At 48.3% G+C, this 12,371-nt stretch overlaps 1 protein-coding gene across 1 annotated transcript; it reads left to right on the top strand.

The window, feature by feature from the left end:
* Positions 1–855: 855 nt before the first annotated feature.
* tspan2a (tetraspanin 2a) lies at positions 856–11,600 on the top strand (the record flags this gene model as incomplete). The annotated part of the gene is made up of 8 exons (XM_084440693.1): positions 856–924; positions 4,016–4,118; positions 10,358–10,455; positions 10,710–10,784; positions 10,886–10,978; positions 11,089–11,154; positions 11,292–11,375; positions 11,535–11,600. The coding sequence occupies 8 exons, from the start codon at positions 856–858 to the stop codon at positions 11,598–11,600; spliced, it is 654 nt and encodes a 217-aa protein (XP_084296819.1).
* Between the last annotated feature and the right edge of the window lie 771 nt (positions 11,601–12,371).

Consider the following 12,371-nt stretch of genomic DNA (forward strand, 5'->3'; position numbering starts at 1 on the left):
GACAGAGACTGCAGTAGATAGATATAGATATCGATGATGATATAGATATCGATGATGATCAACAGCTGCAATGTGAACAGTTCAAATAAAGACTATTATTTATTGCATTCCTGTTTGATTTAGATTTATTTTCAGTATTGTTAGTCAAATCTGGTTCGCCAAGTCATATGCTTTCCATGGGTCAGTTGAGTCACTGTGTTTTAAGATGAGATGAACTGTAATGGGGCGGTGATCCCATGTTTCCACAATAAACAGATTGCCTTGGGAGGGCATGCTATTTTAAATGGAAGGGACATGCTTATTGCTATTTTAGAAGGAAGACATTATGACTAGAAGGATTTTAGCTTACAATACATATCTCATTTGCTTTCTAATATATCCAGGGGCATGCTGTATAGCGTTGTCTAAATCACAAAGATCACATTACAGTTGATTTACACAATGTTGTTTGATTTAGGCTATCTACTATCGTTCACTGTAGTGTTATTAATGCAATAAAGGGTGTTGACACGTATACGATATCGAACATGTTTAATTACTGTTTAACGACACCTGCTGCATCATGAAATCTAGGCCACCAGTGAAATGCTGGTTACATGCTGGTTAACCCCTCACTGCCAGTGGCTGAAATGGGCGGTGCGAAAAGGCGCGTGTAGCTGCAGCTCTTTCAAATGTTTTCATTTGCAGATTGTGTGGTTGTGCAGACCGTAGTCAACAGTTGATGTCCGTCGATAATTACACATTGCTAAAATATAATTACATTACAAAGGAGAGAGAAGCGTTTGATACCCGCGTTTTGTAGCCTATTGGCTATTTGTCGTTTTATAAACGGATTCCTCAAACCTGACGGTCAAAATGAGTAAAGTGCAAGGTGGGATGAAATGCGTGAAATATCTTCTATTCATTTTCAACTTCATATTCTGGGTGAGTCCGCTTTTGCTCATGACAGTTTTTTGTTGATGCTCGGCAGGGAATCGATGTTTTACTCAGCTCATTGTCGTTATTTAAGAATCACAGTCTCGGTTACATTACACTGTTTATCCGAAAACATTAGATAAACCTTGTATATTGATTTGTCGAAGAACTATACTCTAGGCTATAATGTAGCCTACTTGCAATAATCATTTCACTAGACGGGAGAGTGTTTCGGAAACTATTGTTTACATATCAAACATGTTATCATTGCCAATCATGTTTTGTTCATCAGTGCTCTTGTCAGTCAGAACCTCACACCACTCGTTTGACTAGTCAGTAATTGCTGTTGCTTTATGTTCATTTGCTGGCTTTGTCAATTTGGGTATACATCCACCTCTCTCTCTGATGCTCTCTCTGACTCGCACACACGCACACACACGCACACACACACACACACACACACGCACACCAGCCAATCTCTATCTCACGCACACAGACACGGAAAGAAACAAATTGTTAATATCGATCAGTAGAGATGACTAAACAGTCCTCACAGTTACATGCTCCACACCGGCATTTCATATAGGCCCACTGTAGTTCCACAGAGAGTGTAAATTGATGTTCTCACAGTATGATGGGTGTTATTATGTTAAAACATAAATGTGCCCTGTTAAATAATTATTGTATAACATAGTTAGAAACACTTTGTCCTGTGTGTGTGACACAGGAAGTACACTGAACCTGTTGCAGATCTGCACTTTGTCGCTACATCCAACATTGCTACGACAGCCACAGTTAATTCCGTTCTCCCTCACTTGAACAATTTGGCATTGCGATGTGACTTTCTTTTTGAAAGTCTGGGAATGTGTTTAGTCTGTGAGTGTGGTGTGGGTGCGTGGAGGGTGGTCATCGTCTTGTATAGTTTTTAGAAAGGTGGCGAGATGCTGAGCAGGTCTTTCTAGCAAACCTGGAGAATGAGGGTGGAGTTTACTCATAACATGTGGATACATAAACATTCCTTCTCACCTGGAGAGCTTGCCACTGAGACATGCAGGCTTTTTTGTCTATCACTATTGCTAACGAGGTGAACATTCAAACACCTTGCTTTGGCATTTCATCTTAAGAAACACACTGCCCATTGTAATGGCCAATGTGTTTCTTAAGCCGAAATGCCAAAGCAAGGCATTTGAATACAGTGAAACGTATTAGCAGGATTTACATAATGGTTAGGCCTAATAAGTGGACACAAACAAGCTTAAACGGAGTCTTAGGCTGAGTGTGAGCCTTCCTTCTTTTATACGAAGTCTTATTTGCATACAAAGTATGCCGAAGTGCTGATACAGCTCTACACATTATGATTATAAATTGTGTGAAGGCAGGGTTAAGCATCCAATAAATAATGACAATATGAGGCCTTTATCACATATAAAGATCTATGTATGAGGTCATCCAAGCAGGATAGGAACAAATATAATGAACAGAGCTCTGATTGTTTCATATTATGATTCTTTAATGGTTGAATTAGTCTGATGAGGCCAGGGTTGGGAGAGGGTCAGCGGATGATGGTGTCAGGAGAAGGTCACAGTTGGTTACACAGTTAGTTTCTACTGTATTTTTCCATTACTTTTTGCCTACATGCAGAACACATGGTAAATTAATTAACATAGGCCTACATCAAACAACACTTCATTGCGTCATTTCAGATAATTTCTCCTCCCTGTCTGTTTTTTCCATGTTTCTGTAGAAAGTGTTTTTTCGAGGGCGATTTGGTACTGTGGTGTGAAAGGCAGTGTGTGATGAAATGGATGTTTCAGTAATGATCTAGAACCTCTCCAAGGGCAGGGATCATGCGCTGAGAAGCTGTGGGCCAGCTTTCCCGGAAGGATTAACCCTGCATGGTTTTACCTCCGTCTTCAACTGAAAATCTCCATCGACGACTGGATGTAATCCAAGATCAGGCTGAATTCGTGCCCCGAGGACTCGTCTTTATACGTTTTTAATTGGTCAGCGCTGTAACAGTGGCTGCCAGACAGTCGCTCGTCACCACAGTGGCGTCACTTCAGCAGACAGCGGCTCTTTGTGCTGGCCGAGCCGGAGGACAAGAAGCGACGCCGTTGGGAGCCAGCTGAGGGGCGGGCCGTGGTCAGGGGACAGTGGTGGGGATGGAGGGGGGGTGTACAGTGCCAAGGGGCCGGCAATGCCAGCGTGTGTTACATCACCCTGGCACAGCCTGCAGCTGAAGCTCCCCACAGGGTGTGAGCTGTGTGCTGTTGCTGCTGTTATCAGTTAAAGTGTGTTTGCTAACAGGTCACCGTCAGTCAGGTTGTGAAGCTATGGCTCAGAGAAGGAACAGCACTGAGGAGCAGCTTGTACTTGATCTGGCTTTGACCCTGTTAGACCATGTTATAGACGTTATGTAGGCCTACATGTTAGCCCCCATTTTCCCATCTGCAATGTTAGTGAGTCAAGCTGAGAAGTAAGTTTGAGAGTGTCACTCATGTCTTACTGTAGCGATTTTATGTTCCGTTTAACGGAAAACAAAACATATTGTGTTCGTGCAGTGTAGGCTATTTCGTTTTTTTGAGGCAATGGATTTTTCGTTGTGTCTCCGTGAACCGCTGATGTGGAAACAGGACAGGAGGACTGTAGATTCTGGTGAAACCCACCCTAGGAGCCATGAGGAAAAGCCTTCTCCTGCTCTCTGTCAGGCCTGGCTGGTTCTCCTCATCTCAACTCTCTCATCTCCTTTCCAAGGCAAAGTTCATTAGTAACAGATGCGATGCTCTCTCTTTGGTTGATCCTACCACTCACGGGAATAAAATCTACTCTCTGTTGTAATAGATGCTATTATCACACAGCTCAAAGAGAAGAGAGTGCCAAGTGTCAGCTCTGTATGTGTATGTGTACCATATGTACATATGTACATACGTTTTTGCTTGTGATCATGTTATCATATCTTGTTGGAGTATATTATAGTGATTGTTGTTGTTGAATGTTTTGTTATCACTGATATATGTTGAAAGATATTTGGTTATTAATGTTGGGTGTATGTTGTTTTTGTGTGTGTTGTTGTTGTTGTTGTGGGTGTGGTGCACCCCAGCTGTCAGGCTCCTTGGTGCTGGCAGTGGGCTTATGGCTGAGGTTTGACCCCGACACCACCAAGCTACTGACCGGAGACGGAGCGCCTGAGACCTTCTTCATAGGTGAGCCCTCACACACACGCACGCACGCACACACACACACACACACACACACACACACACACACACACACACACACACACACTTATGCACACACATGCACAAACACACACAGTCACACACACACGCACACCTGTGGTCACACACACACACACACACACACACAAATACACACAAACACACACACACACACAAACACACACACAGTCACGCATGCACACACACTCATGCGTGGATTTCTACACTATGCTAGTTATGAGTGACTGTAATCACAATCTAACATTCACTTTCAGTAGAGGTAGATTTGGTACAACAGTTTTCATTAATGAGTTGTTTCTATATATTTTTGTTTCTCTCGTAAAGGGACAGACCTCCCTGGGATAGTTGTCACTGCAGCTACTGTATCTTTTTTATTGCTGCTTTAGTGCCTTTAGTCATGTCCTAGATGGCCAAACCCATCTAGGACATGAAAATGGATTTATCAGAGGTTGAGCGCAGCCAAATCAAATCCCTCTTCATAAAGCACAGTAATATCCCCCAGCAGAGGTCCTGTAAAGAGAGACCCTGTGTTTGGAGGGACCGTTAGTGTTCAATTAGTAACGTTCCATACAATAGCATCTCTCTCTCTCTCTCTCTCTCTGTCTCTCTGTCTCTCTCTCTCTCTGTCTCTCTCTCTCTCTCTCTCTCTCTCTCTCTCTCTCTCAAGGCAGGGATAATGCAGCCTATTCTAGTTACTCCCATCTAGAGCATGACCTAAAATGGTGACTTCACTTCATCAGCTCTGTCTCTCTGCTGTCTATAGTACCCTCAGGATGGGACTTAGCTGCAGGGCTAGGGCGCGGCTCGGCGACCAGCTAGCAACATTCCCTCCCCCCTCCCCTCCCCTCCCCCCTTCCTCCCTCCAGGCCACCCTAGCCACTCCCGTTGCTGTGGCCACACAAGAGTGATATCATCAACCATTGCATCATCTTCACACAGTGATACTCGGCCTACGGTGCCAGGCAGCTTCACAGCTCCTGTCCTTGTCAAAACATGGACGAACAGAATAGGCTGTGTGTGTGTGTGTGTGTGTGTGTGTGTGTGTGTGTGTGTGTGTGTGTGTGTGTGTGTGTGTGTGTGTGTGTGTGTGTGTGTGTGTGTGTGTGTGTGTGTGTGTGTGTGTGTGTGTGTGTGTGTGTGAGGGGGGGGGGGGTTCTGACGGGTTTGCTGCGAACGCAAAAGCTTGCCATGAGATAACGCATATCATACTTACGATGCAAATGTCCCTAGGAGGCCGAGCGGGAGACAGGTCCTCTTTCTCAGGTCCACCCCCGGGAACACGGGACACGCTGAGCAGGAGACAGGTCCTCTGTCTCAGGTCCACCCCAGGGAACACGGGACACGCTGAGCAGGAGACAGGTCCTCTGTCTCAGGTCCACCCTCGGGGACACGGGACACGCTGAGCAGGAGACAGGTCCTCTGTCTCAGGTCCACCCCTGGGGACACGCTGAACGGGAGACAGGTCCTCTGTCTCAGGTCCACCCTCGGGGACACGGGACACGCTGAGCGGGAGACAGGTCCTCTGTCTCAGGTCGACCCCTGGGGACACGGGACACGCTGAGCGGGAGACAGGTCCTCTGTCTCAGGTCCACCCTCAGGGACACGCTGAGCGGGAGACAGGTCCTCTGTCTCAGGTCCACCCCTGGGGACATGGGACACGCTGAGCGGGAGACAGGTCCTCTGTCTCAGGTCCACCCCCGGGGACACGGGACACGCTGAGCGGAAGACAGGTCCTCTGTCTCAGGTCCACCCCTGGGGACACGGGACACGCTGAGCAGGAGACAGGTCCTCTGTCTCAGGTCCACCCCTGGGGACACGCTGAGCGGGAGACAGGTCCTCTGTCTCAGGTCCACCCTTGGGGACACGCTGAGCGGGAGACGGGTCCTCTGTCTCAGGTCCACCCCTGGGGACATGGGACACGCTGAGCGGGAGACAGGTCCTCTGTCTAGGTCCACCCCCGGGGACACGGGACACGCTGAGCAGGAGACAGGTCCTCTGTCTCAGGTCCACCCCTGGGGACAAGCTGAGCGGGAGACAGGTCCTCTGTCTCAGGTCCACCCCTGGGGACACACTGAGCGGGAGACAGGTCCTCTGTCTCAGGTCCACCCTCGGTGACACGGGACACGCTGAGCAGGAGACAGGTCCTCTGTCTCAGGTCCACCCCTGGGGACACACTGAGCAGGAGACAGGTCCTCTGTCTCAGGTCCACCCCCGGGGACACGGGACACGCTGAGCAGCAGGGGTACTTAACCCCCCCCCCCACACACACACACACACACACACACACCCCCACGTCTCCTACACAGCTCCAAGATTGATCACGCTGTGTCATCTTCCAGGGGGGAGCCATGGCAACCGGATAAATATTATGGGTGTGGGCGTGATGAGCAGATGGAGAGGGAGGGGGTCCCTTAACGCAGCTCCCATCACAGCTTTAAACACGCAGGCCCACGGTGGCAGCATTCCCCACAGGAGATTCACTTTCCACACGCTCACCTGAACCTGTGTGTGTGTGTCTGTGTGTAACCTGAGCCCAGCAGCCCCGGATTGTGTGTGTGTGTGTGTGTGTGTGTGTGTGTGTGTGTGTGTGTGTGTGTGTGTGTGTGTGTGTGTGTGTGTGTGTGTGTGTGTGTGTGTGTGTGTGTGTGTGTGTGTGTGTGTGTGTGTGTGTGTGTGTGTGTGTGTGTGTGTGTGTGTGTGTGTGTAAGCTGGGACTAACAGCCCAGCAGCCCTGGGTTGAGTGTGAATGTGTGTGTGTGTGTGTGTCTTTGTGTGTAAGCTGAGCCTAGCAGCACGGGTTGAGTGTGTGTGTGTGTGTGTGTGTGTGTGTGTAAGCTGAGCCTAATAGCCCAGCAACCTCGGGTTGAGTGTGTGTGTGTGTGTGTGTGTGTGTGTGTGTGTGCGTGCGCGCGCATGCGTGTGCATTATCTATTATATTATATTTGCATTGTCCTATTGATACTAGCCTCCCTAAATATTGGTCCAGCCAAAAACAGCAGAGATAGGTGTGGGTGGAAAGGAGGAGTGCGTGTGCGTGTGCGTGTGCGTGTGTGCGTGTGTGTGTGTGTGTGTGTGTGTGTGTGTGTGTGTGTGTGAGGAGCGCTCCATCTGAAGAACCCGTCCAGCCTGCCCGGTTTTCCGCCGCTAAGTGTCGAGATCGGTTCTCTCTCGGTTCTCTCGGTTCCGTGTGGTTCTCTTGTGTTCTCTTCTCACAGCAGTGAGGCCTCTCCTGCTCTCCCGGCCTCCTGTCTGTCGGTTCCTGAACCGGTAAACAACAACAACAACAGCCCCCGTGAGGGATCATTAGCAGCGGATCATCCTGCGGTTCCTCTGATTGGGCCCAGAGCACCGAGCGCAGGGACACGCTGGCCCACAGACCCGGTGGCCCCTCTCAGAGCCAGGGAGGGTGGCAGGGAGGGGCCCAGGGAGGGTGGCAGGGAGGGGGCCAGGGAGGGTGGCAGGGAGGGGGCCAGGGAGGGTGGCAGGGGGAGGGCCAGGGAGGGCGGCAGATGATCGATTGATCCCCGGCCGAGTCACACCAAAGACAATAAAAAATTGCCCCCGATGCCCCCTGCAGGGCACTAAGCATCAAGGGTTGGATTGGGGGTAAGTCCCTGCGACATACTACAGTAGTGTCATGTCCAGGGGGTGGACTTGTACATCAAGCTGCCTCACGCTAAGGAATCAGGAGACAGGCTCCTGCCCTATGGGCCACTAGGCTTGAGAGAACCATTGGTTCTCAAGGCTACTTATGTTTCCATGGAGATAGATTACTCACACGCTTGTTAATCAAGACACCCTCCTCTCTGGTGCCTCTCTGCCACTGGCTGGTTGCAGGGGAGTGTGGGCCACCATCACTGGGGGGATGATGCCATGCTGCCAGCCAACCAGTCAGTCGTTGAACCAACCAACCAACCAACCAACCAGCCACTCAGTCAGTCAGTCAATCAGTCAGCCAGCCAGCCAGCCAGTCAGTCAGTCAGTCAGTCAGTCAGTCAGTCAGTCAGTCAGTCAGTCAGTCAGTCAGTCAGTCATTCAGTCGGACAACCAACCAACCAACCAGCCAGTCAACCAGTCAGTCTGACTGTCAGTCAGTCAGTCAGTCCAGTCAACCAACCAACCATTCAGCCAGTCAGACACGGAGCTACAGTGATGCCTAGACAGCCTAAGAGCAAAGCTGACCCCTGAAAAGCCTGGCCTGTGTCTCCGAGGGGGCTGCGGGGGCTACTCTGAGCGCTCTCTCTCTCTCTCTCTCTCTCTCTCCCTCTCCCTCTCCCTCCCTCCCTCCCTCCGGTTATGCAAAGTACATCCAATCCAACCAAGAAGCTTGTTTTGTTAAAGGGAAAGTACCATCCTTTCCTGTAAGTCAGTTAGTGTCGCTATCACTTCCCATCACGGTTCTTTCATTTTGACTCTCATCACTGATCTCTGTGGTGAATGCATCTCTGTGGTGAATGCGTCTCTGTGGTGAATGCGTCTCTATGGTGAATGCATCTCTGTGATGAATGCATCTCTGTGGTGAATGCATCTCTATGGTGAATGCATCTCTGTGGTGAATGCATCTCTGTGGTGAATGCGTCTCTGTGGTGAATGCGTCTCTATGGTGAATGCGTCTCTATGGTGAATGCATCTCTGTGGTGAATGCATCTCTGTGGTGAATGCATCTCTGTGGTGAATGCATCTCTGTGGTGAATGCGTCTCTATGGTGAATGCATCTCTGTGGTTAATGCGTCTCTATGGTGAATGCGTCTCTGGTGAATGCGTCTCTATGGTGAATGCGTCTCTATGGTGAATGCGTCTCTATGGTGAATGCGTCTATGGTGAATGCATCTCTGGTGAATGCGTCTCTATGGTGAATGCGTCTCTATGGTGAATGTGTCTGCAGTGTATTTCAAATGCACAATCTAGTGTATTTCAAATGCACAATCTTCTTGTGGAACAGAACTTCAAGGAGGCCAAAAACGTCGAATCATCACTTTATTGAGCATGCCTACCACAGGGGTCGAATCTTCGGCAATACTAGAGTTTCTCTTACGAGGTGGCGAGCTTATATCTGGCTTCAGACCAGGAATCACATGACAAACAAATTTGCATACAAGGCATACAAACATGGTCACAAACGGTCAACTGATATTCTAAATGGTCAATGGTGTCAGCTGGTCTTTGCATCAGTTGAGCTCTTGGCCCCCTTCCTCGGACATGGGGCTATTTTGGGTCTTCCTGTCTCCTCCTAGAATCACGTTACAAACTATAGGCTAACTGACTTCAGAGGTGAACTTTAGGTCACGCTGACTCAGAGACAGGACAAAAGAATGCTGACTCAGGACAGGACATCTGTTGTAACTCACCTGTTAAACTCCTTAAGTTAACACAGTTCCTACTAAAGTGAAGTTTATTCATTATTCTTAATAAAATTATTACTACATGAGAGTAATAAAGTATGATTGATGTAATACAGTATGATACAGTATACTACAGGTCTCTATGGTGAATGCATACTCACCAACTCGTGCTCTTTTGTAAAACCTGTGCAGTATGCTGACACCCTCAGTTGTGGTTTGGAACTGCAGCCTTATAACAATGTATGACCAAATCTTGTGTAATGTCCTTGTCTCCCCTCTCCTCTCTCTGTCTCTCCTGCCCTCCCTCTCTCTCTCTCTCTCTCTCTCTCTCAACCTTCTCTCTCCGTCTTCGGCTTTTATCTTTCCCCTGCCCCCCTTCTCTCTCTGGTCTCCACTTCTCTCTCTCGCTATCTGTCTCCTGCCTCTGATATCTCTCTCTCTTGTCTCCACTTATATCTCTCTCTCTGTCTCTCCTGCCTCTGATATCTTTCTCTCGTCTCCACTTCTCTCTTTCTCTCTCTGTCTCTCCTGCCTCTGATATCTCTCTCTTGTCTCCACTTATATCTCTCTCTCTGTCTCTCCTGCCTCTGATATCTTTCTCTCGTCTCCACTTCTCTCTCTCTCTCTTTCTCTCTCTGTCTCTCCTGCCTCTGATATCTCTCTCTCTTGTCTCCACTTATCTCTCTCTCTGTCTCTCCTGCTTCTGATATCTTTCTCTCGTCTCCACTTCTCTCTCTCTCTCTCTCTGTTTCTCTCTCTCTGTCTCTCCTGCCTCTGATATCTTTCTCTCTTGTCTCAACTTCTCTCTCTCTCTCTCTCTCTCTCTATGTCTCTCCTGCCTCTGCTATCTCTTGTCTCCAGCTGTCTACATCCTGATTGGTGCCGGCAGCCTCATGATGCTGGTGGGCTTCTTCGGTTGCTTCGGGGCGGTTCGCGAGTCGCAGTGTCTTCTGGGAGCGGTGGGTAAAGCACAGTATCAGTAAAGTCAGAGTTGGAAGGTCGATGTCTCTCTCCCCAACACGTCAGCTAAGCACCCTAGAGTATTGTCTTATAAGGACTCTGACTCTGAACATTTCCAGCTCACCCATGAGTTTGGTATGACTGAATTTTGCTGAATCTCAGCCATCTTGAATGAATGTGCAGCTACACTTGTGTGTAGCCATGTGCGTGCTGTGTACCGTGGGATAGTAACACTTCTCTCTCTGTTTTCCAGTTCTTTGCTTGCCTTCTGATCATCTTTGGTGCAGAGGTTGCTGCTGGAGTGTTTGGATTCCTAAACAAAGAACAGGTAAATCGAGAAGAATCAGTACAATGACATTTGATCAAACTTTTGTGAATATATGTATGTATAATAAAATGAATATATTATTTGCTTGATTTGGGTTTTAGATTGTTGAAGAAGTCGAGAAGTTCTATCTCACTTCTATCTCCGACGACCCCAACTCCAATGGCACAGCCATTGCGACAATGTACCACACTGTGGTGAGTGACAAACTGTTTTCATTCTGCTCTCTAACCTTCCTGCTGTCATCACATTATCCATGAAGTCAACTTCACCATGTTGATACAGTGTTTATCCGGTTCCTTACCAGCTTGACTGCTGTGGAAGCTCCACCTCTAACCCTTCTCTGTGTGCTGACGCTGGGGATGAGACTAAGGTACAGCTCTTCTCACTGGCCCTCTGTTGTAGTACCATGCTTACCCACCAGGGGGCAGTGAAACCAAACAGACAATGCACAAAGACACACGAACCCTGTCTGGCAGTTCTATGACTTTTCTCTCTGTGTGTCACTAGGACTGTCTGACTGCAATAACAGACTTTTTCAACGAAAAGCTCTACATCATCGGATATGTGGGGATTGGGGTGGCCGGAGTAATGGTAAGGTCTCAGGAAGACCACACTCATCTGTCATTTAATACGATGTGCGATGTTTATCAGTGTTCGCTTTAAAAGGAGACAATGATAATGCAAAACGTTATTGCCATCTCATAGCTGTGATTTATTTGATCTTCTCAACTGTTCTTGTTCTCCCCTCAGGTCATAGGTATGATCTTTAGTATGGTGCTCTGCTGTGCAATCAGGAACAACAGGGATATCATCTAGGGGTCCCCCCCCCCACCCCACTGTCTCCCCCAACAGAAGTCACACTGGTTGCAAGCACCCTCTAATCATCTTCTGTGAACTAGGAGGGGGGCGACAGAAGGCACGAGGAGTGGGGGATCACCCTCTGACATTTTTATGCAAGGATTTGGCAGTGATGGTTTTATATGGCCGAAGGAGATAGGAGCGCATTAGGCTGCCGTACATTACTGGTGCTTTCCCCGCTTCTTTCCGAACTGAATCGTGCGCCACGTAGACCACGAGTCCTCTCCTCGGCTCTGCTCTTCAATTCTCCTCTCCTCTTGTCGTCTCTCCTCTCCTCTCCTCTATAACCTGAATACTAGCAGCCTCGCTCCTCATTCTCATGCACAGCCACATGCTCAACATTAGGCACTACTCTGTGACATTCCCCGTTTTTTGCATCCACTTGTAACACTGCTGAGCTGCGTGCAGCGTTGTGTATATCCTCTACGACACTGTGCTGTGGCTGAGGAGTATTGCTGTAAATATGAACACCTTTTTGTGTATTTTTAACACTATTTATTCAATGCCATTTGCAACCTCAACTTGAGAGGATGATTTTGTGCCCTGAGACAGTTGTAAGTCTGTCCTACTAGCGTTATTGCTAACAGGTCAGGAAACAGGGAGCAGACGATGCAAAGTGCAACAGAAGCTCATTTCAATTTGACCGTTGTCACCATTATGCTATCTGGCTAACCGGCAAAGCTGGTTATTAACTTCCTTCCTGTATTTCCAACCTTCATGAATGATAAT

The sequence above is a fragment of the Borostomias antarcticus genome (genome assembly GCF_949987555.1).
Source record: "Borostomias antarcticus genome assembly, chromosome: 7".
Classification (NCBI taxonomy): Eukaryota; Metazoa; Chordata; class Actinopteri; order Stomiiformes; family Stomiidae; genus Borostomias; species Borostomias antarcticus.